The sequence below is a fragment of the Mytilus galloprovincialis genome, chromosome 12 (genome assembly GCF_965363235.1).
Source record: "Mytilus galloprovincialis chromosome 12, xbMytGall1.hap1.1, whole genome shotgun sequence".
NCBI classification, from domain to species: domain Eukaryota; kingdom Metazoa; phylum Mollusca; class Bivalvia; order Mytilida; family Mytilidae; genus Mytilus; species Mytilus galloprovincialis.
The window spans coordinates 25,461,922-25,487,702 of NC_134849.1; the positions used below are offsets into that span (position 1 = coordinate 25,461,922).

The 25,781-nt window shown below is 30.9% G+C and overlaps 1 protein-coding gene across 11 annotated transcripts in view; it reads right to left on the minus strand.

Annotated features, from left to right (window-relative positions):
• The window catches only part of LOC143055014 (protein argonaute-2-like), a 49,348-nt gene that overhangs the window by 8,557 nt on the left and 15,010 nt on the right, over positions 1–25,781 (minus strand). For 5 of the 11 annotated variants that reach the window (XM_076228146.1, XM_076228144.1, XM_076228139.1 and 2 more), the window contains 10 exons: positions 23,288–23,375; positions 21,017–21,100; positions 19,949–20,012; positions 19,069–19,140; positions 17,098–17,145; positions 15,219–15,341; positions 7,378–7,511; positions 6,690–6,874; positions 4,141–4,300; positions 2,338–2,428 (listed from right to left, as the gene is read on the minus strand). In XM_076228146.1, the coding sequence (XP_076084261.1) occupies positions 2,338–2,428; positions 4,141–4,300; positions 6,690–6,874; positions 7,378–7,511; positions 15,219–15,341; positions 17,098–17,145; positions 19,069–19,140; positions 19,949–20,012; positions 21,017–21,100; positions 23,288–23,375 (1,049 nt within the window). Of the gene's footprint in view, positions 1–2,337; positions 2,429–4,140; positions 4,301–6,689; positions 6,875–7,377; positions 7,512–7,546; positions 7,681–14,706; positions 14,830–15,218; positions 15,342–17,097; positions 17,146–19,068; positions 19,141–19,948; positions 20,013–21,016; positions 21,101–23,287; positions 23,376–25,781 lie in introns of all 11 variants that reach the window. The other 6 variants (XM_076228145.1, XM_076228142.1, XM_076228149.1 and 3 more) reach the window with 3 other exon arrangements.

Sequence of the window (25,781 nt, forward strand, 5' to 3'; positions counted from 1 at the left end):
TAATATAATAATTTTGGATCCTGATTTGGACCAACTTGAAAACTGGGCCCATAATCAAAAATCTAAGTACATGTTTAGATTCAGCATATCAAAGAACCCCCAAGGATTCAATTTTTGTTAAAATCAAACTAAGTTTAATTTTGGACCCTTTGGACCTTAATGTAGACCAATTTGAAAACGGGACCAAAAATTAAGAATCTACATACACAGTTAGATTCGGCATATCAAAAAACCCCAATTATTCAATTTTTGATGAAATCAAACAAAGTTCAATTTTGGACCCCGATTTGGGCCCCTTATTCCTAAACTGTTGGGACCAAAACTCTTAAAACCAATCCCATCCTTCCTTTTATGGCCATAAACCTTGTGTTTAAATTTCATAGATTTATGTTTACTTAAACTAAAGTTATTGTGCGAAAACCAAGAATAATGCTTATTTGGGCCCTTTTTTGGCCCCTAATTCCTAAACAGTTTGAACCAAAACTCCCAAAATCAATCCCAACCTTCTTTGTGGTCATAAATCTTGTGTCAAAATTACATAGATTTCTATTTACTTAAACTAAAGTTATAGTGCGAGAATGAAGAAAATGCTTATTTGGGCCCTTTTTGGCCCCTAATTCCTAAATTGTTGGGACCAAAACTTCCAAAATCAATCCCAACCTTCCTTTTGTGGTCATAAACCTTGTGTCAAAATTACATAGAGTTCTATTTACTTAAACTAAAGTTATAGTGCGAAAACCAAGAAAATGCTTATTTGGGCCCCTTTTTGGCCCCTAATTCCTAAATTATTGGAACCAAACCTTCCAAAATCAATCCAAACCTTCCTTTTGTGGTCATAAACCTTGGGTTTAAATTTCATAGATTTCTATTTACTTACACCATTGTACACTAAAGTTATAGTGCGAAAACCAAAAGTATTCGGACGACGACGACGATGGCGCTGACGCCAATGTGATACCAATATACGACTAAAAAATTTTCAATTTTTGTGGTCGTATTAACAAGAGTGCACACACTGAAATGTCTCGCCTTCTTGATATTATGTTGATAGTCCTAAGTATAAAGCTTGATTACAACTGTCACATAAACTTAACATTAACCAAGATAGCTAAACAAAGACCAATGAACCATGAAAATGAGGTCAAGGTCAGATGAACCATGCCAGGCAGACATGTACAGCTAACAAAGCTTCCATACAACAAATATAGTTGACCTATTACTTATAGTTTAAGAAAATAGACCAAAACACAAAAACTTAACACTGTGCAATGAACCGTGCAATTGAGGTCATGGTCAAATAAAACCTGCGGGACTGACATATAGATCAAAATATATTTCCATACACCAAATATAGTTGACCTTTGGCATATAATATTAGATAAAAAGACCAAAACTTAAAAACTTAACTTTGACCACTGAACCATGAAAATGAGGTCAAGGTCAGATGACATCTCTCCGCTAGACATGTACACCTTACAACCATTCCATACAACAAATATAGTAGACCTATTGCATAAAGTATGAGAAAAACAGACCAAAACACAAAAACTTAACTATAACCACTGAACCATGAAAATGAGGTCAAGGTCAGATGACACCTGCCAGTTGGACATGTACACCTTCCAGTCCTTCCATACACCAAATATACTAGCCCTATTACTTATTGTATCTGAGATATGGACTTGACCACCAAAACTTAACCTTGTTCACTGATCCATGAAATGAGGTCGAGGTCAAGTGAAAACTGTCTGACGGGCATGAGGACCTTGCAAGGTACGCACATACCAAATATAGTTATCCTATTACTTATAATAAGAGAGAATTCAACATTACAAAAATTTTGAACTTTTTTTTCAAGTGGTCACTGAACCATGAAAATGAGGTCAAGGATATTGGACATGTGACTGACGGAAACTTCGTAACATGAGGCATCTATATACAAAGTATGAAGCATCTAGGTCTTTCACCTTCTAAAATATAAACCTTTTAAGAAGTTAGCTAACGCCGCCGCCGTAGCCGCCGTAGCCGCCGCCGCCGCCGCCGGATCACTATCCCTATGTCGAGCTTTCTGCAACAAAAGTTGCAGGCTCGACAAAAACCAGTTCTGCTTTTAGCCAATGCGGCTATAATTGTCAATGGATCAAAACTTTGGACAAAATTTATAAACTAGATACCCATGATACCCTAAGGAACATTTAGTTTCAGAGGAGAAGATTTTTTAAATAGTTTACGATGACAGACAACTGACACCAAGTGATAGCATAACCTCACAAGGAGCCCAAAGGGCCCTGGTGAGTTAAAAGATAATCTTTTTTAAATTCCTAGTACAGAACTTACAGCTGCAATTGATGGTTTGCTGGCATCACCAGCTGGTGGGTGTGTCACATCAGCCCCAAGAAATATCACAGGTTCTCTGAATACTGCTGGCCTGAAAAAATTCCATCAATTATACGTCAAAAAGTTGATGATAATTTAGCATTTAATGTCAAATTACATGCATATCAGGATGAGAGCATATGAATTTTTCCACTATGAGTATGAACCCTGCTTTATAATAGGCTAACATGAGCAAGATTTTTAACTAGACATTTCGTAATTTAACAATCTACTGGAAGTTATGTCTTCCTACAGTAACCCAGACATTCTCAAATCTGAGGGGACCAGTCATTGCTCTTAATCCAAATGCTGCTTGCTTAGCAAATAAACATCCAATACAACTTCCATGTCTCAAGTTAGATACCTGTTCTAGTAAGTCCCTACAGCCCATTACCATCAGGTTTATTTGGTTAGATGTGCATTATGTACACAAGACAACATAACATATGTGTATATTTGGTTAGATGTGCATTATGTACACAAGACAACATAACATATGTTTGCTTCAAGTGTGATCATTACAGATGCCTGGAGATTTTGCTGATTAAGTTTGTACCATCTAAAGTAAATAAGATATCTGCTCCTTCAAAACACCATAATTTAAATCTTTAGCTTTAACCCTTTCCTCCATGAATTTTTTTTTAAATTCTTGATTCACATAGGATTTTTTCAATAAAAAAAGAATCATCAGGTTTTTAGTAAAAAACAGTGTTAAAACACATATTTCCTCAATGAAATTCCAGTCAGATATTCTCATGAATATTCTTTTCATATAAGATAGATATTTTATGAAGTCTGATACAGATTTATTGTAGGCAAGACATTTGAACTGAGGCACTACACAAGCGTCAAAAGGCGTCATTATTGAGTAAAGGGGGTGGTGTCAAAAGGTGTCATTTTGAATCCTCTTTGAAAATGGATGGATCTGCTACTGGCAAACATATACACATTCATAGAGAGTAATTTAGCAAGCAAAATTGATACTTTGTAAGACAGACACTCACCTAATACTGGGCAGCAATATATTGTTAATTCCACCGAGTTTAACATTGAATTGATACTTGTAAGGTAGACACTCACCTAATACTGGGCAGCAATATATTGTTGATTCCACCGAGTTTAACATTGAATTGATACTTGTAAGGTAGACACTCACCTAATACTGGGCAGAAATATATTGTTTATTCCACCGAGTTTAACATTGAATTGATACTTGTAAGGTAGACACTCACCTAATACTGGGCAGAAATATATTGTTTATTCCACAGAGTGTAACATTGAATTGATACTTGTAAGGTAGACACTCACCTAATACTGGGCAGCAATATATTGTCAATTCCACCGAGTTTAACATTGAATTGATACTTGTAAGGTAGACACTCACCTAATACTGGGCAGCAATATATTGTTGATTCCACCGAGTTTAACATTGAATTGATACTTGTAAGGTAGACACTCACCTAATACTGGGCAGCAATATATTGTCAATTCCACCGAGTTTAACATTGAATTGATACTTGTAAGGTAGACACTCACCTAATACTGGGCAGCAATATATTGTCAATTCCACCGAGTTTAACATTGAATTGATACTTGTAAGGTAGACACTCACCTAATACTGGGCAGAAATATATTGTTGATTCCACCGAGTTTAACATTGAATTGATACTTGTAAGGTAGACACTCACCTAATACTGGGCAGCAATATATTGTCAATTCCATCGAGTTTAACATTGAATTGATACTTGTAAGACAGACACTCACCTAATACTGGGCAGCAATATATTGTTGATTCCACCGAGTTTAACATTGATTTTAAGACACAGATTTGACAAGGTCTGTGGTGTGGTTTTATTTACATTCTTTGCCTGTACACACTGCGTTGCCAAACCAAACAAAATATCACCAACTCTTTTGACTTCAGCTGTAAAAATATTACTCATTAATTATGAACAGAAAGAATATCAATGTTTGTAATATAATTGTATAAATTAATTTGTGTTGGCATGATTTTCAGGAACCATAGATTTTCTTATTCATTTTTCAAGATGAAAAAGATACATTTAAAGCATTAAAATTTCTAATGTTAATGAAGATGTTGAAGACCTCACTGTGACTTTAAGATGAAGAACAGAAATTAAAACGTGTTTCCTTAGCTTTTGTATGTTTTACTGTGCATGTATTGATTAAGTATCATGTGTGGATACCCCCTGTCAAAAAAATTTCAATTAGGATAAATGAAAGTTACACCAAAAATAAAATAACATATATAATTTTTTTGACCTTTCCTACCTAAAAACCAACCTTCCTGTAAAATTTTAAGACAAATAATTTCATTTTTTTTTTATATATTTGTTCGTGCTCTCATGTCGTTTTCTAGTCTAAAAAATGTAACTTGTGCTGTTGGTCATAAAAATCAGAGCAGATTGCTCTGAGGGATACGATTGCCATTGTTTTCATTGACACATGTATACATGTACATGTAGCTGGATAATATTATTTTCAAAACAAAATAGCCAATCCCGGTTAAAAGTGTATGAACAATGTACTTAGGCCTATTGTGTTTTATTTTTGTACTATCAATTCCAAGTTTACTTTCCACAGCAGTCACTCACATTCAGAGTGAGAGAAGTATTTCACTTCGTATCTTATCACCTATTTTCCTATACGTTAATTCTAGGAGGAACCCCATTCCTAACTCTTTAAATATTTAATTTCCTTTGGGTCAGTGATCACGACTCCTTTCCGTACACATTCCTCAGTTTAAATTTGCGATCGTTTTTAATATAATACGATGTTTATCGACAGAACAGAAGTGACTTTCGGAAGGGAGACAACTCGAAACGATAATATGGAAGACTCCATTTCACCTGAAGGGGTGTTGAAAGTAAACCTTCACGATGTGGACTACATTTATTTTACTTTAAATGATGCATATGATTTAAAATTATGCATCAACAATAACCCTCAATAGCAGACATACATAGAAAGGATCCCATGAGTTATAAATTAATCAATTGAGTGGGGAATCCAGAGCAACCATTTAACCTAGTACCCCTTGAAGTCAAGAAAACTATACGCATGCGCATAATTACCTAAACAAACCCTGTAGTAAGAACGTATATTAAACCTAAATGGTTCTCTATTTTTATGGAAGTACAATATCAAATATCAGTTTAATAACGGTGACATATAAGTAAAACTCCACTTCACTTATATAGCAGAAATAGATTTAAATCGGAATTCAGAGAACTCTCGCATTTTTATCACAACTGGGGAATTACCTCTGACGTGTTTCTAAATTTATAAAAACACTAAATATAAATACTGCTTGATTATGATTTTCCGTGTTGTTAAAAACACGCATATAAGTCAAGGGAAATATCAAACATGAAGATTATGAAAAGAACATTATAGGAAAGTTGTTTAAGTTCAATCCCTTTGTTTGTTTTTACCTTTTAAGGTGGCTCGTGGGTACAAAAATTTTAGCAAAATATTAAACCTTTATTTTTTCATTATAAATTTTATTTATTACACTATTAGTTGTTACTTTATGATATGGAACAAAAAACAACCCCAAAAAATGATTTGGTTTGGCCCCAGATGACTTTAAAAATTGAAAACGCTCCAAATTATCTCCCTTTGGTGCAAAAATGCCATTTTTTGGCCTTAAATTTGAAATATCTTTTTTAACTCTTTGGTGACCTACATTTTTTATTATTGTTTTCAAATAAGCTGTACATAAACTAAATAATTGTAAAATTTAAGCGATTTCTTATATTAGGTTATTTTTTTATTTCAATATTTCCTGTTTTTCTCCTATTAGTTCAACAAAAAAAAAGGACATTAACAAAAATGTATGCTTCTTCCAGAGGCAGATTTTAGCTTAAACAAACGGTGACCCCATTTTTTTATTTCATTTTTCTTTTAAGTATAGAATAAAGTTCATTTATGAAAAAATATAGCGAAATCCTATATTAGAAAAAAAAAATCATTTATACCCAGGAGCCCCCTTAAACCAAGACAATCATAAGAATCTGAGATGGTCCTTAATGTTTAGAATAAAACGGTTGATGTGAGGGCATTGTCCTGAGCCACTGGTATAAGTCTACAGATTGCTTGAAAGCAATCGTATCCCAAAAATCCCTTCCTAGTCAACCCTACAAAATATGGGTATATGGTAGGCAACATCATACAACAAATTTGATAAGGGCAGCCTAAGAATTCTACTATAATTAAAGGGCAGATAATATATCACATAAAATTAAACTTCACAATGGAATAGTGTTCTATCCTCTATCACAAACACTTACCATAGACTGGTGTTTTACCGGGTAATACCACAACAATCAGCTGTAATCCTTGGTATGTGTTCTTCAGGTAACGGAACATAGGTTCTACTTGGTCTGGTCCTGTAGCATATTTACAGAAACAAGGCTGACCAAGAATTGGCATGCCAGCATCGTTTGATATCCTCTGTAGTTGCTGGGTGAAATTTCTAAAAAAAAAAAATATACCAATGTCCACAACATTAACGAACGACAATATACATGAGGGTAAACTGGGGTTCAAATAATACCCTTTATAGTGACTGTGATTTAACTCCACCTTAAATATTGAAAGTCTATTACACCAGTACAAATACACTTTACTCAGATCCTTTCTGTGGATAGTAGTGTATTCCCTATTCAGGGGAATTCACAAATTTGAAATCCAAGTCAATTCTATAGTTTCATATGGCCACATGCAGGGTTCTTATGACCCCTCCCTAAACTTAAACCACTTTTACGTCATTTCAACAGTGTTCGATATATAAATCTCAGATAGCATGTTTCAAGATGCTATGATTTATAGATATTGAGAAACTTCTTGGGACTGACAGACTGGGCTTAAACAGTATACTTCTTTTGAAGCAGCGATGTATTGAACTTTTTTTTAATAATAAACAACATTGAAACATGTACAATACTCTAAATGATTTTTATAACAATGACTGCTTACCTTAATGCATCCTCACGAACCGTCCTCTGAGGTGCAAAACAGGCTATGGCCCAAACCTTAATCTCCATACCGGAGTAGAACTGCTTGCCCCTCATATCCCAGACTCCCTGGTTGGGGACCGCAGCAGACTTAATCTATAGGTACAAAAGGGAGATAATTAAATACGTACCTCAAGCTATCTTCCCGTACTGTTCTCTGGGGAGCATAACAGGCGATGGCCCACACCTTAACCTCTATTCCTGAGAAAAACTGTTTTCCCCTCATGTCCCAAACACCTTGATTTGGCATTGCCTGGGATTTACTCTAGAAAAAGACGCAGTGAGAATGTCCAATGGTTGACAAAAAAAATATATCATTTTCTTCTGATACTAACTCTTTCCTATTTGTGACTTTTGATACTTTTGGGTGAAACATTATGGACAACAGACCATAGGCTTTGCCATTCCTTTATAATATTGTTTAATAGTTAACCATGTTAAAAGTATTGTTAATCTTGCAAAATCAAAAAAAAAAATAACAGAATCCCTGAAAATTGAATTAACACCAAACTTTTCTCATTTTCAACAATTTTTAAAAAGTTTTTTATAAGTTGTTACAGTGACAAATGAGTGAATTAAGATATGACTGGTTTTACACAAAATATTTCTGTAAGACATAATTGTTGTTCAAGTTGGAAAGATCATCTGTTTTCCTGAAGATGACTTCATTTGATCAGCATGTAAGCATGCACAATAATGTAACATCAGTGTAAAACAGTTAATGTGACCATATTGAAGAAATTTCCTACATTGAAGATCAATGTATTTATTTCTACTGATCAAGGAAAACAGAAATAGAAAATTTATAAAGAAATCACAGTACTATATCTCTTAAAAATCATTTGCCATAAAATATTCAACCTAAAATTTGTAAGTCACAAATTAGAAAGTCGGAAAAGTATTTAAAAAGAAGAAAAATTGAATTAATTTTCCACACATAATGGTTTAATTGGTTAGAGGAAAGAAAGAATTTTAGCACTATCACTTTCCTACTGCATTAGACCAAGCAAGAAGTCAGAAATTGATCTAAATTGCCTCTAATTTTGTCTTACAAAGTATCGCTTCCAATTTTGTCTTACATAGTATCAAGTAATAGTTTCGTCAGCTTCTCAAAGTAACGCCAAAAGGGAGGTAACTATTTATATTTAATTTTGTAAAAAAATTTGAAAAAAAGAACAAGGAAAATAGTCATTTTAAAATCTTTTCAGCTTTATTTTTGAAAATACTGATACATATATAATAAGAAAAATTTCTAGCTAAAAAGAATGGAAATCGAGAAAGTTAGTGTACTCCACAGAAGCCGACAAAAAGCTTTTGCTGAATAAGGTAAATAAAAGCAGGTGGTGGCCATTAGCACTGTGATGTTCCACACACAACTCAACAATAAACATAATATATCCTTAGATTGGGCTTTCTTATTACATAGATCTTCAGTAACCAACGGTAATCATCGCCTGAGTTATTGACTATTCCACAAATAAATGTGAAGAGTTGGAAGGCACTCAATGTCCATAATTTAGTGTGGACACAAAGTAATGTCTGAGCAATGGTTAATAACACCAACACCAGAAACAACATGTCTTGCTTAAGATACTTTAATCAAAAGCATGCAAGTCAAACGTGTTCTGACAAAAATACAGAATAATCACATTAGTTTTAAAGGAAACAAATTCAACCCCTTACATCTGTACTGGTGTGCCTTCTAACCTCTTTCACAATGATTTGCAGAATAGCCAAACAAATAAACTATTCTATTTCATTTCATTAGAAAAACATTTTTATACAATGGCATTGCACATAACATTATATTCATTCTATTGACAATCAAATTTTTTAGTTCTCTGATAAATAATACTTTGACAAAATACAAAATACTTACTTCGGATAGATTATAATGTGTGGAATACCAATCTTAATGGATTTTATTGGTAAAAGTATACCACATATTTAAAAGCACACATTTTCTAACCAGTTGTGCTCAGATTTTGGCAAAACCTTGAAATCCAAAATTACGAAATTGAAATTATTCCTCAATCCACTAAAATTGGTTTCTATGGAAACAATAAATCCACAGTATATATGTTTTGATAGAGGAGAGCTGTTCCTTTTTGCAAATTTCACTTAGGGACGACATATTATAGGGTTATGGCATGAATATTGGGGAATATTGTCCCGAGTAGAATTTTATATTGCACGAGCTTGCGAGTGCAACATATGTTCTACGAGGGACAATATTCCCCAATATTCATGCAATAACCCTTTTATTGTATAGCAATATAATATTTGAAAGTAAAAATTGGTTTAAACTAAGATTTTGTCATTGATGACGTCATGAATTTTGAAGATTTATTGAATTTATTGCACGCTAACTTTTGGTTACTTTCTGTTGGAAATATTATATTGCTATACAATAAATAATAATTATTCAGTGACAAATTCATGTAAGTTATGTATATATATTGTAAATACAGTAAATAAGTTTTAGTAAATTCGTGTGGTACATCCTTATTGACATCAACACACACAAGAAACACATCATGCACACATATATTGGGCTTCACTCTGACATGAAAGTAGAAAATTTGTTTCATAACTAACTTTAGAAGTTCCAATTAAAACAAAATTTATTGTTTTCATTATTAAATGTGACATTTTAATTTAAAATTCTTTAACTTCCTTCTTCATAAAGGCATACAAAAAGTTTATATTAAAAATCCTCTATATGCTGGGAACTTTGTTTAACATATACAAATAGTCTTATAGACATCAATACATATTTTGAAATTGAAATAAAAATCATTTATATATATCAATTATAACCATAAAGCCAAATTAAGATTTTTAAAATTCTCAAAATTTTTAGAAGAACCGCAGAACCAGAAGTAAAATCGATACTTCTTTCTCATGCATAGCATAGTTATGAAACAAGTTTCAGCTTGACATTTTGGAAAGGAGGAGACGATATACATAACACGTTTATTTATAGTTGTGACGTCCTATAAGATCAAGGCAGATCACATGATACTTCTCGACCAATCAGAACCTTAATATTGACATGCAGTGCACAGGCCACAACTGGTTTCCTCCAGAAGAGAGACTGGTTCCCTCAATAAGTTATCACAAGGTGTTAGTCATGCAGTCACACAGCAGACATGATTACAAATTATTGGAAGCTTCAGCCACATTATTTATTATGAATATCTCATGATTTTATTCAAATCTATGTTACAGCCAATTGCATTGAGTGTGTAGGTAAAGGCAATATCTTTGGTTAGGTTGCTTGCTGGCTGAACCGTGAAGTCATTACTAGGTTAGGTAAACTACCCTCCTTTAAGAGTTGACTAGACAGACAGATAACCACAATATCTGTCTGTAGGACTAGAGTACTTCCAAAGGACGGCATTTCACCGTACCTATTAATAACTTCACGGTTCAGCTAGCAAGCAAGCTAACCAAAGATATTAGCTTTAACTACACTCTCAATGCAATCAGCTGTCAAGAAAAGTATTGGTAAATATAGAAAGTTAACGACAGATTTAGGATTTTACTTTTCTAAACAATGGATTCATGCATTGTTTCAAGACAGGAGAAGGCATCAATCAAGTTCAAAAATGTCAGAATAATAAATTTGTTAGAAAGATTTTTTACTAAACATGCTGAACGGTACATGTTATATTTTATAGATTAAGTACACTGGTTGTGAACAAATTTAACCCTGTGTTTCGCCTGCAACTACTACAAATCTTTGATGGTCATCTATAGCACTTATAATTTAAGAATCACTTAAATGAATTGTGTTTGAATAATTGAAGACATATATCAATCTTTTACTGCTCGAAATTAGTTTTCCTGTTAGATATTCAAACTGTATCACAACTTAATAAAATATAGTTACTTAGTAGTATCAACATATTTTTCTTTCAAAACATCCAAAATATTTTTATCAATCAAGTCAGCAATTTTCATTTCGTTTGAAAATAGAGTATTCATACTTCTATTCAGATGTTATTGAAACAAAGGTGTTTGAAAAATACAAGAACACAACATTAAATCCCTGCAGAAATGGATCCCTTACGAGGAACACATACATATTTAATTCTTAACTAACTATTTTTCAGTTTTCTAACTAACTGTTTAAATGACAAACTTGATAAAATCATAAGATATTCATGACCCTAGACTTAAGAGACATCAAAACAGAAAAGGTAATAAAAAAAAAACAATCACTGAAAAAAATAACTTTTAAAGAAAATCAAAGTATTGCAAATTTAATTTCCTCTTTTACTATTTTTTTATAAAGAAGCCGTGCACATCAGCCATGACTTGTATTGCACTTTACAAGCTGTTTCTAGATTTTCTCTACAAACTTAATTACCATTAAAAAATTACAGTGAGTTGCTTATAGGTGTTATGGTAAAATTTTACCTATAGCTCAACCTGTTTTTAAAATTGTCAACACAATAGGGACATTTAAATTGACCAGTTGGTATTGTTAGATTTAAATCTACCTTGATGCTACCTGTAAAAAAATTTATTCACCTAACCCAAAGTTTCAGCATGCTTTTTTCCTGAACTTTTTTTTACCTAGGATTATTCTATTGAGAGATTTTTATTTTACTGTCATTCAAAATCTTATGAGTGATCAAGCCAAACAAGAATGACTTTATCATATATTTTATTTTCTTGCAGTTAATTCAAAATTGTATGACCTAAAATGCACTACATTTCATCTAAATGTTTGCATAGCCACTACTAGCAGTGTTTAATACCCCAAATAATCCAGTCGTAATATTTCACTCACTTTAATGAAACCTCAAAATCATATTTGAATAAACAATTTCATTTATTATTTTACACTAATATTTGACATCTCATCCAGAATTCCAAAGATTTTAAATAATTCCCAATTTTATTCATTTTTCACTACTTCACTAGATTTTTTTCTAAATCCATAGTATGAATTCTGATTAACTTCCAATGATATACATCCTAATTCAACAGGTGCAGAATCTATACATAATTCAAAATCATTTCCATTACTATATTCCAAATAGTTATCCTCACTTATATTTTGTAAAATTTTATTTATATTTTTACTGTATATCACCTGATTTTAATATATCCACAGTAAACATTTTATTTCATTTCCTATAATAAATTTCCAAATCAAACAATATTTGATTCAGAATTTTATAATGACTATTAACTATTTCACATTCACTTAAAACATTTCCTCATGTTAGGAATATTTTAGAATATTTTACTTTCATTTTTCACTTTATCACTAGATTAGACTATATCCACTGCATTACTTCAACATTTTATTTCATTTTCTATAATAATTTCCAAATCAAACAATATTTGATTCAGAATTTTATAATGACTATTTCCAATTTCACATTCACTTTTAAAAAACATTTCCTCACGTTAGGAATATTTTAGAATATTTTACTTTTATTTTTCACTTTATCACTAGATTAGACTATATCCACTGCATTACTTCAACATTTTATTTCATTTCCAAGATCCCATTTAAATAGGGAATCATCTTAAATTTGTAATAGATCCCAAAATTAATAATGATTATTTCAAAAATCACATTTAAAGACACAGAAACATGTTGGATGAACACACACTATATCTCCTACTTGAATTCCAGTTTTGAAATTTTTAAATCTTTAACATAACTAAATCCCATCGTATGAAAAATTGAATTTCCTTTAGTGAACACAGCATTTTATGCACAAAACTCCCACTAATATTATAATAGATTTCAAATAAAAAACACATCAAGTTATACTCCAAAATTATTTTGAATTTTATATGTACAACATCATATGTAAGCCCCACAAAACGGTTTGAATGAATTATTTCCTTCCTTGATGTCCTTCATGACAATAAAATCTTGAAAGAAACACATCACATTTTAAGAAGCAAAATTGCTATAAAAAGTCTGAGTAGTGAATTCAAATAAAATAAATCCAATATTGTACACACAATGACACCAAAAGATTTAAAATATTGCAAATAATAATCCAAAATGAGAATCTTGAAGGGTCATGTGAAGAAAAGAACAACATATCCCTCTGAAAATTTAAACTGTAAACACCTGAGCAGCTATTTCTTGTTTCACTGGCAGCTGGACAATACTATGTATAAGGGTTAGAATTTTAAAGAAGCATTTTGGTGTAAAAACAGTTTAAATTTTCAAACAAATTAATATATATTTATTTTAATCTTTTACTGATTTAGAATTTTAGGTAAAAAATAGATAAATCATATATATCAGGGATTTAAAACAATGAAAACCAAAACTATTTTCTTCCCTATCAATTTTTAATAGAATAATCCTAGGTAAGAAAATATTCAGGAAAAAAGCATGCTGAAACTTTGGGTTAGGTGAATAAAAATCTGTACAGGTAGAATCAAGGTATATTTTAAATCTAACAATACCAACTGGTCAATTTAAATGTCCCTATTGTGCTGACAATTTTAAAAACAGGTTGAGCTATAGGTAAAATTTTACCATAACACCTATAAGCAACTCACTGTAAAGTGTAAGTAGAATTTTTAGAAACTGAAATGAAAGTCTGTCACATTGAAATTTAAAAAAATTCTCTGATGTTTAGGAATTTAAAAAAAGTCTGAGTCTTTTTTCAAATAAAAACAATTTTCATTTCTATAACACTTAACACTGAATGGAAAGTTATACTATGTTGAATTTACTGAAATGTAATTTGATTTAAAAAAATCAGATCTTTGCACTATTTTAAAATTCATTTAATTATATCTCCAATTCAATTTTATTGAAAAGATCATATTTAAAAGAAATAATCAAATTAACATTCTAAGAAATAGAAGATAATTTATAAAACATATTTTGTTGTATATAAAATATCGTTGTATATTCAATCAAGAAACAGCTATGGTACCATGGATACAAGTAAGAATTTAGCAGCATTATAAACTTAGGCAGTTTGTGTAAGGGTACGAGTGCAAGTCATCATTCCCACAGTTCAAAACTTCTCTGATCACATTTACCAATAACTTGACATATAAATTATTCCAAAAACAAAATAAAATCTAAGCAATTCCAGTATAAAATTGTTTAAAGGATCTCAAAATCATAAACTATTGTTGTTCTTTTTTCTTTATAATTTCACCAAGGTTGATACCTATTGCTTTCAAATTTCTTTAAAATTATTTTTCAAATTTAACTGTTTTGAACTGTAAGAATATTTCAAGTCAAGGACATCTGTTTTTTTTTTAGAAAAACCTGTTTTTCTCTTACCCTACCCCCATACTGGATTTTTGGGGGGTTTAATACACGACCGTGCACCTCGACCATCACTGGGTTGATCTGAACACCGAACGTTTGCAGGAAGGGATCCGCATTGAAATTTGCCTTTCGGACCTAGGTTAATGACAGACGGGCACAAAATACAAGAATTAGCACAACAAAATCTGACAAGATGCCACACAAAGTACTGGATGTACCGTCATTGTTAATGTTAATTAATGTGCAAAATTAAAAATAATGATTACGAGTGTGTGTGTATTCAGAATTTACCTCAAAGCATCAAATGTCTACTTTCTATCATATTTGATGTTTTTAGGAATCTAATAAACATTTTGTTAAAACCTTTGATCGAAGCTAAGGAATAATGCATAGACCATTTAATAAATTATTTTTTTGAAAAATTGAAGAAAGAAGGAAAACGAATTATTCTCTAAACAGCTTTGACAGCAAATTGTAATACACACATTCCCGTATTTTCTAGTGATTGATAAATATTGGCATACCCTGCCTCCATATTCGATTCTTGGCGGGGGCAGCACACGCCCTCTGACCTCGGTCATTTGGTAGGAAACACTGATACCAAACGTTTGTAGGTAAGGGTCTTTGTTGAAGTCAGCTTTTTGTACCTGGTGATAGGTGATAGTGATATGACGATAATGATATGACTAGGCAATAATGGTTAGCTTATTACATGTGCTGATATACAAACTTTTTTTCAATCTCTTAAGCAATTGACAATTTTTTTCAATCTCTTAAGCAATACAATTTTTCTTTTCAATAAATTATTATTAACACCAGGTATATACAAGTGAAACTCTTTAAATTATTAGTAATGAATATTTAATTTATTATCAAAATTGATAAAACAGTAGTAAATGACATTTTAAATTATAAACTTATATATTGTTGATCTTTGATTTTTTTTCTCTTAAATAAAATCAGCACATGCCAAGCTAGCCACACAAACCAATTCTCACTGACAATACTGTTTTCATCAAAAGTGATAACTTTGGCATTTTAAAATTATACACTTTATAAAAAGTTTTCTTTTTTAGAGTTTCTTTTGTCCATGGTAAATTATGCTGGTCTCTTCAATTCATCATAGTAGTCTTTCCAATTTACAAATTGTAGGTCTTAAATATTGCATATATACTATTCACACTGATACTGAGTCTGTTCTACATGATGTAAGAAATGTGAACAGCTCTTGCAATGAAGTTAATTTTCATTCAGTTTTTTTTATTAAATAAGAGTACAGATCATGCAAATGTAACATGTGTAAAATGCCCTCTTAATTAAGTCATGATTTTAGTATTGAATGCATCTTTTTAACAAACAGATATCTGTAGTTATGTTTGTTTACTTATATGGTTGGATCATTTTTCAAAAATAAATATGTAAAAGATTGATTTTAATGAGAGAAATCTATATTGGATGGATGGATGAATTGGTAAATTATAACATGCATTTCAGAGTCAGAGTATGTAAATGACTATGAAATGAATATGAACCCTGCTTTGTACTAAACAACAGGGTGATCTGGTTTTATAATCATTTTAACATACTAGTTAACAAGGTAATACATGTAATATTCAACAGGATTCGGACTCCCAGTAGAAAAATCTTTGCCCTTACTCCTAAATGCTGTGAGTTTGACAGAGAAGCAGCAGATACCAAAACAAAGCCTATTTTGGTAGTACATGTATATAATTTTTTATAACAATTTAATCTTTGCAGAAACATGTGTTGTCGTCTCTTTCGACACATTCTCCATTTACATTCTCAATTTTATAAACATTTTTTTTTCACATTTAGCTCTTTTTTTTCCTGCAATATACTTTCTTAGTTGGTGTTGGTATAACACGTCATTATCCGTAAATCAATTAACATCAACAATGTTGGAATTCCAAAATGTTCCTTACATTAACATTGTACATGTATTTTAATTGTCAGAAAAGACATAATGATCTTGTGTCTTGTATTCCATAACTTCCTCCAATAAAAGAGCACCTCAATACGAAATAAACATCAATCAATCAATTATAATGGACGGACTTATATGTTAACAGCAATAGTATATTATTATAAATTGAGATACGGTGCTTAAAAAATTAATCCAGCTTAGGGCTATTCCAGAAAAAAATGTATGGGGGGTTGGAAGGCACATTATATTAATAATACATGGGTGATGGGTATCAGAGCAACTTTTCACACTATAATGCACTATAATTCTCAATTACAATTGTCTTGGTGGTGGGTGCTGATAAAAACTGCCTTCCAACCACCCCATACATTTTTTTCTGGAATAGCCCTTATTGTGTCCAGATCTTATTACAACTTTTACGGTTAATAGGCCATAAGATATAAATCTTAAAATCTTACCAGGTTGTTGATTTCTTTTTCTCTGTCTGGAGCTGATCTAGCTGTGGCCTTAAAACAAACAATTTATTGGTTTAAAAATTTTGTACAACTTTTTTCCTGGAAATTGTCTTCCATACTTACCTAATACATATGATAAACCAATTACTAGAAACAGTATCATCTTCGCTGATATGTCAGATTAAGAAATTAATGTTGTTATGTAACAAACTGATGTAATAACTAGTCAAATGCAATATACTGTCAGACTTTTCTTAATAATTAATCATGCTTTTTCATTTCTTTCTATCATGTCTATCTATGGTTAATTAAATGTTCTTTTATAAAAAAAATTTTTTTTTAAATTAAACATGAAATGAATACAGAAGTGATATCTTAGAACTTCATAATTTTTACCCAGTGCTTATTCAGGGGAAAATAATTATTTTTTACTCAGTGCTAATTCAGGAGAGCACTGATTAAAAATTAATTATCAGAGGGTTTGAAAGATAATTCAATTTTTTTTAAGGAATGATAATAATTTCAATAGGCAAAGGAAAAAACGATGCTTTTTACAAAATTCTTTAAACATATTTTTCCAAATCCCTCTGAAAATATTTCTTGAAAAAGCCTGAAATTAATAATATACATCTCATTAATTTTAAAGCTAACAGCTAGTTCTGCAAAGCAACATGAGGCAACACCACACAGCTTACACACTGACAATTCGCAAATTTAATATCTTACTGGCTTTCTACTAATTTTACTTTCAAAAAACCACAAAATTTAGCATTTTACCACAAAAATCCAAACAGTTTTGTTTTACCCTTGTACTACTAAACTCAAGTAAGTTGCATCTATCATCAGCATTGCCATGAGACATGGTTCAATCTTACAAACTGGGAGTAATTATAATTTACATCAAAAATAAAATAGCACAAAAAATAAACTTTCTAGATCTTTCATTTAACAATTACCTTTTTCATATTACTGATTTTAGTTAATATTTTTTTGACAGGTTACCTACTTTGTGGTAGGACATTCCGGTACTTGATCAATTAAAAACAAACTCTGTGATAAAAAAGTGACCTAGTTTAAAAATAAATGCCCTTCTTGTTTACCATCTAATTCAATTGGAATTGTCATTGGCGATTTGGCAAGGCCAAATATTTATCCCTGCCATTTTTTTGATGTACTGACTTTAAAAGGAACAGCTTAAAACATTTCAAGGAAATAACATATATATTTTGTTTATATGTTGTATTTTTTTTTTAAAGTATTTAATATTAAATTTCTTTTTCCTACAATCTGTAACTTTCTATTAATTATACAAAATCATAAGAAAATCAACAAGGTCTTAACAAATCTTTTTCATGAAACAGTATGCAAAACAGACTTTTCTTTACTACATTGGTTAGAGGTATAGGGGGAGGGTTGAGATCTCACAAACATGTTTAACCCCGCCGCATTTTTGCGCCTGTCCCAAGTCAGGAGCCTCTGGCCTTTGTTAGTCTTGTATTATTTTAATTTTAGTTTCTTGTGTACAATTTGGAAATTAGTATGGTGTTCATTATCACTGGACTAGTATATATTTGTTTAGGGGCCAGCTGAAGGACGCCTCCGGGTGCGGGTATTTCTCGCTACATTGAAGACCTGTTGGTGACCCTCTGCTGTTGTTTTTTATTTGGGCGGGTTGTTGTCTCTTTGACACATTCCCCATTTCCATTCTCAATTTTATTTAACAATTTGAGAATCTACAAAAAGTACTTAAAAATTAAAAAACAGAACTACTATTCCATAAAAATGTTCTAATTTCCAGTTGTAAGTTGTTGAGTCACAAGCCATTATAAATCTAGCTGGGACCACCATGTTACCATGGTAACTACCACCTGGCAACGCTAACCACACCCCTTAATCAACAGCTTGTGCGCCTGTGTGTATTATGTCTGCCTCATGTAAATGCTGCAGAAATAGATGTCAACTTATTTGAGAAACCTTGATCATAGTCGATGTCTGCATATCTGTCAATTTCTTTATACATCTTTGTCCTCCCACAATATTGCACACCTGAAACAGAACAAAAAATTTCACTATGTAAAAAAAAAATTGTAAGGCATTTGCATCATTTTCAAATACGGATTTAACTAGAATGAATTACTGTTAGTTCAATTTTATTTTAGGAAAATTGAGATGCCTTATAGGTTTATGAAAATATAAAACTGACTATTCAAAATGTAAATCTGCATTGTCATAAAGCTATAGTTAACCTAAAGTATAATTATAAATACTCTACATCTGCTTAATTCTTCTATATATCTTTTTTTTGGTTTAAATTTGACTTGTTTGTATTACTTATCTATTGTAGATTCATTATTATTTGTAGGATATTAATTTTCATGGGTAAAGTTAAACCACAAATTAATTTGAAAGGCTTTTAAAATTCCAGTTGCAAATTGAATGCATATTCAGGATAAGCTGACTATGCGGCATGGGCTTTGTTTCAACATTTTTACATAAATTAGGCTGTTAGTTTTCTCGTTTGAATTGTTTAACATTGTCATTTCGGGGCCTTTTATAGCTATGAGGTATGGGCTTTGCTCTTTGTTGAAGGCTGTACAGTGACCTATAGATGTTTATTTCTGTGTCATTTTGGTCTCTTGTGGAGAGTCTCATTGGCAATCATACCACATCTTCTTTTTTATATTATTTGCTATGAATAAACTCTGTTTTGTACAAGATCAACACCCTGAGCCAGATTCCTTATATTCCAGTTCAGTTCACAGAAAGACATGTCACTCTAAGCTGACACATTATTCCAACTTCAAGCCAGATATATAGGGTATTCTATTCATCAGATTAATATACTACAACCTACCTCTAATGGTAAGTATGTGTGTTTCTGTTCCTGACCTACTTGTAGACATGGTAAATGTGGATACCTAGAAATATACAAATTACAAAGTCAAAAACAATAAAAAAAAAAACTTTTACATTAGGTCCATTCAATCTTTCTAACGGTGTATCCCAAACTCAGTCTGACTGACAAAATGTCAGACCAAAAATCATTCGGACCGACAGAACTTTTAAGATTTTTTGGTTGAATATATATAGTAGAAAAATTCAAATTTCTATTTCGGTCAGACAAACCCTAAAACAGTTTGACACAGTCTGTTCTCAGTAGATAAAAGCATCAATAACAATTTTTTTGGTGCATGGACACCTTGTATAGAAAGTGCCTATAATGTTATCAAATTAAACTCTTTTACCTATGGTAAGGTAAACTACCCTGACCAAACAAAAAGTAGTCAGTACAAGACATAAAACAAAGTCAATCAAAAAAAGGCATTTCTAAGTCACCAAACTCTCTTCATAGATAAACAAAGGCTCTGTGTTGAAGGCCATACATTGACCTATAATGGTTTACTTTTATAAATTGTTATTTGGATGGAGAGTTGTCTCATTGGCGCTCATACCACATCTTCCTATATCTAATAAATGATACAAAACATGTAATTCCCATATTTACACATGTTGTTCATTGCCATTTTTACTTGTACATTTGTATTAAGGTGGTACCCAACACTTTCTCTAAAATTAATTTGGCTCGTTTGATTTTCATCAAATTTTGTCAAATTATTTACTTTGACCTTTTAATATAAATATAAAAAAAATTTAAATTTTGAACCAACCGTTTTGTCAGAAAAATTACACTGGTTATATAGCAGTTTGACGAACATCAATTTTGATCATTGAGAAGATTAATATTCCTTTTACAACACAACGTAATTAAAGTGTTTAGCTGACTTTACAGAGTTATCTCCCTGTAGTGTTTGGTACCACCTTAAGGTGTTGTTGGTTGATGTTGTCTGTTGTATTGTCCATTATATGTTTGTGATTCCTGTTATAAATTATATGTATCATTAAATGTTTTTTTCCGACTTACTGTAACTTCATTTTATATCTCTCCAGGAAATATCTAGCTACTGTACATTCTACTGTTTGTCCTGATTCTAACTGTAACGGGAATCTGAAATATAAAGTAGATAACAAATAACCATTCATTCAATCAACAGGCTTTGACAGATGCTAACCCTTTATATTAGTCAAATACAGTAACATGGTATAACCCAGTAACATAATTAAGATCAAGGAACAGTAAATGGAATTTAATTATTCTTCATCAATATAACAGAAGTTTTGTTATTCTTCATCAATATAACAGAAGTTTTGTATTCTTCATCAATATAACAGAAGTTTTGTATTCTTCATCAATATAACAGAAGTTTTGTATTCTTCATCAATATAACAGAAGTTTTGTTATTCTTCATCAATATAACAGAAGTTTTGTATTCTTCATCAATATAACAGAAGTTTTGTATTCTTCATCAATATAACAGAAGTTTTGTATTCTTCATCAATATAACAGAAGTTTTGTATTCTTCATCAATATAACAGAAATTTTTGTATTCTTCATCAATATAACAGAAGTTTTGTATTCTTCATCAATATATAACAGAAGTTTTGTATTCTTCATCAATATAACAGAAGTTTTGTATTCTTCATCAATATAACAGAAGTTTTGTATTCTTCATCAATATAACAGAAGTTTTGTATTCTTCATCAATATAACAGAAGTTTTGTTATTCTTCATCAATATAACAGAAGTTTTGTATTCTTCATCAATATAACAGAAGTTTTGTATTCTTCATCAATATAACAGAAGTTTTGTTATTCTTCATCAATATAACAGAAGTTTTGTTATTCTTCATCAATATAACAGAAGTTTTGTATTCTTCATCAATATAACAGAAGTTTTGTATTCTTCATCAATATAACAGAAGTTTTGTATTCTTCATCAATATAACAGAAGTTTTGTATTCTTCATCAATATAACAGAAGTTTTGTATTCTTCATCAATATAACAGAAGTTTTGTATTCTTCATCAATATAACAGAAATTTTTGTATTCTTCATCAATATAACAGAAGTTTTGTATTCTTCATCAATATAACAGAAATTTTTGTATTCTTCATCAATATAACAGAAATTTTTGTATTCTTCATCAATATAACAGAAATTTTTGTATTCTTCATCAATATAACAGAAATTTTTGTATTCTTCATCAATATAACAGAAGTTTTTGTATTCTTCATCAATATAACAGAAGTTTTTGTATTCTTCATCAATATAACAGAAGTTTTGTATTCTTCATCAATATAACAGAAGTTTTGTATTCTTCATCAATATAACAGAAATTTTTGTATTCTTCATCAATATAACAGAAATTTTGTATTCTTCATCAATATAACAAAAATTTTTGTATTCTTCATCAATATTACAGAAATTTTTGTATCAACAACATATGACTTTTTAAGACAAGAATATGTCCCCAGTACACGGATGCCCCACTCACACTATCATTTTCTATGTTCAGTGGACCATGAAATTGGGGTCAAAACGCTTATTTGGCATTAAAATTAGAAAGATGATATCGTAAGGAACATGTGTACTAAGTTTCAAGTTGATTGGACTTCAACTTCATCAAAAACTACCTTGACCAAAAACTTAACCTGAATCGGGACAAACAGACGTACAGACCAGAAAACATAATGCCTCTCTACTATCTTAGGTGGGGCATAAAAATCTATGTACTAGAAACTGGAGTGTATGTTATTTTAAGATAAAGAAGATTTTTTTTCGCAGATCTTACATGTGTTCTTTATAAATGGTCACCTATTTCGAGAAAAATTCACTGTACATCAACTTTGTTAGAAATGTCGGGAATATTGATGATAAATATCAATTTTCAAAATTCCATGAACTATATGTACTGAGTAATTTACATACGAGTTTTTTATCAAGCTAGGCCATAAAAAAAGAATAGGTTTGTTTGCCCTAACCCTGCCTACCCAGAAAATAGCTGCCTACTCAAAATCTTTTATTGTCCTGATGTGAATTTCTTTTTTTCTTTTTCAGATAGGCATGAAGACTTATAAACATCTGATGCTTAAATTTCTCTTTGCCGAAAAAAAAAATATGCCTACCTACCTACCCACTGTCTCGATCTTGGGTATGGTTTGGGCAAACCAAAATATTTCTAAGTGTGGCCCTATATAGTTACAGGGCTCAAACATTATCTTTTTTTAAATAAGTACCCTGTACATTTTGTCACATTTGCTCCCTATAACTGATCATTACTAATTGTTTATACTTACGACTGAGTCTGTGCTGGTCGACGAGTCACGTTACATACTCTGTACTTCCTTCTCATGGTACCACAGTGAGTTATCTCTACTTTCAAACCTGTTATGTGACAGTGAAACAAATAAGAAAGTTACTATAAGGGCCATTCTAATAGTGAAGTCTGTGCAGTGGTAAAGAGAAAGTAGCATGGTATGTAAAGAGGAAGTAAAACAAAGCATGATCATTCATATCAGCCGACAGGCAAAATCTTTACTGGACTTAGTGTATCAAGCTTGAGTGATAGATAATTGTTTGCTTAACGTCCAGTGGCAAATATTTCATGCAGTCTTAACTAGACTAATTGCATCCTATCGAAGTTTGGTTGAAAGATTATTGTTTGCGTTATGTCGGTGGCAAATATTTCATGCAAAGTCTTATCTAGACTATGTATATAGAATCTGAGCTAGACTGTTTTTCTTTTTTTTGTGTATTCCAAAATCAAGGAATTCAATGTTAATTTTTATACATTGTCGTATCATCATCACATCAAAAGCCAGAAATGGTAACCCTAAAGAAGATAATTACAGTACTGCATCTAACTTTAGGACTCCACAAAACATGTAAAAAAGATTCACTATACCTTGTGACGTGGCCATTTACATCTTATTTCAGCATTGCTTGGCATTGGTTTAAATGAAAGTGCCCCTAATTAAGTGTAGTATTGAAGATTGAGGCTTGAATATATGTTGTAGAACTTGCATTTTAAGTGCCTTACAAGCCAACTTTCATGGGTTTTAATTTAATTTTTCATTTGAATTAATTAACATTGATTTTAACTATAGTGAAAAATCTATTAAGAGATTGATTTTCATACTTAATGAAGTTTTCTCTGACAATGATTTTACTGTATTTCCATTAAGCTTTTTGTTATCATTGACAAGATAAATAGAAAGAGCTTATTTTTTTTTGCACATACTGGAAATTACAGGGACACATTACTTATATCTTATTGGTTCCAACTAGAGTTTTTTTTATGCAAATGAAGATATATTTAAAATTTAAATTTAAAATTAAATTTAAAAAGCTATAATTTTTACTATTTTTGTTTTAAAAAAAAATTCACTGATTTAATCAGAATTATATTAGCTTGCTGGGCAAATCTAGTACAGAAAACACATAAATGCAGAGCAATTGTCTCTTTACAAAATGAAAATGGACTAAATGATATTTTTTTGTTGTAAAAAGCCATGCAATAAAATAAAGATACATGTATTGCAGAAAACCGAAGGTTGAGTTTCAAACTATAATTGAGTTCAAATGCAACAATTCTATTTATATTACGATAATTTTTCCACAAGATTCAAAATTTAAACAATATCATGAACAAATCTTAAGACTGTGACTGTTTTTTTCCTGTGACAAGAAGACCTAAACAAAAATCAAAATGAAATGTTATATTCAAATTAAATTTATCTGTGACGGAGCGAGTCTCTTCCTTCTTTTAATCTTGACAGCTTTCTACTAAACAGAACAAACAACATTATAACGTCATATAAAATTCTTCTAAACCTCAACAAGGTATTTAAATCATAAATGTTGCTATCATCTTTAACCACTGCACAAAACTAATGAAAAGTTTTGTAATGAAATATTGTCTTTCACTTATTAATCCAATTCACTATGTTTTCACTTATTCTTTTAAATAAATTAACTTTTAACTGAAACTGTAAATATTACAAAAATAACTATAAAAAAAATTGAAAAAAAATATATAAATAATGAACTTATAACTTAAGCTAAAACCACAACAAATATAAGCATGCCAATACAATTAAAGGGGATTATATACTTCATATGGTCTTAAATTCTTTTTTAGGTCAAACTTATTTCCCACATATTATCATTACCTTATTTTTTCATGCAATTCCAAAAAAAAAAAAAAAACTGTTTTGATATTCTAAATCATCAATTAGCATGGACACCACAACGACACCGACTATTAATAAAGGATCTTATGCAGTCTGTTAAACACTTTTGGTTACTGATTTTTAAATAATTTATATTTTCTAAACACCGAGATACATTTCACATAAATTTTTCAAAATATTTGTTTATCTTTAATCAGCATACCCTTTTTATTTAGGCCCAAAATTAAAAAAAATAAATCTGTAATTTATTGTCGTACTTTGGTAAGTTTAAAGTTGTCTCTTCCAACAAAAATTCAGCTTGATTCACCCATACGATTGGATAATATTAATAGATAATTCTGTCACACTTCACGAGTGTTAAAAGAAGCCATTCATGTAAATCACAAACTAATTCAGTGAAAGTGCTACAGTTTTTCATAGGTAAAACATAAGAATGGATAGAGACTATTTTCGATTTCATGCTTGAAGGTATTATATAATATGTACTCCTGTCTGGTAATTTCAACAATAATAACCACAGATCATGCAGATTTTGCATGTCTAGATTGAGAAGCTTAAAAGTACAAAATTTAATTATCTTTTAAACATGTTAAATGTT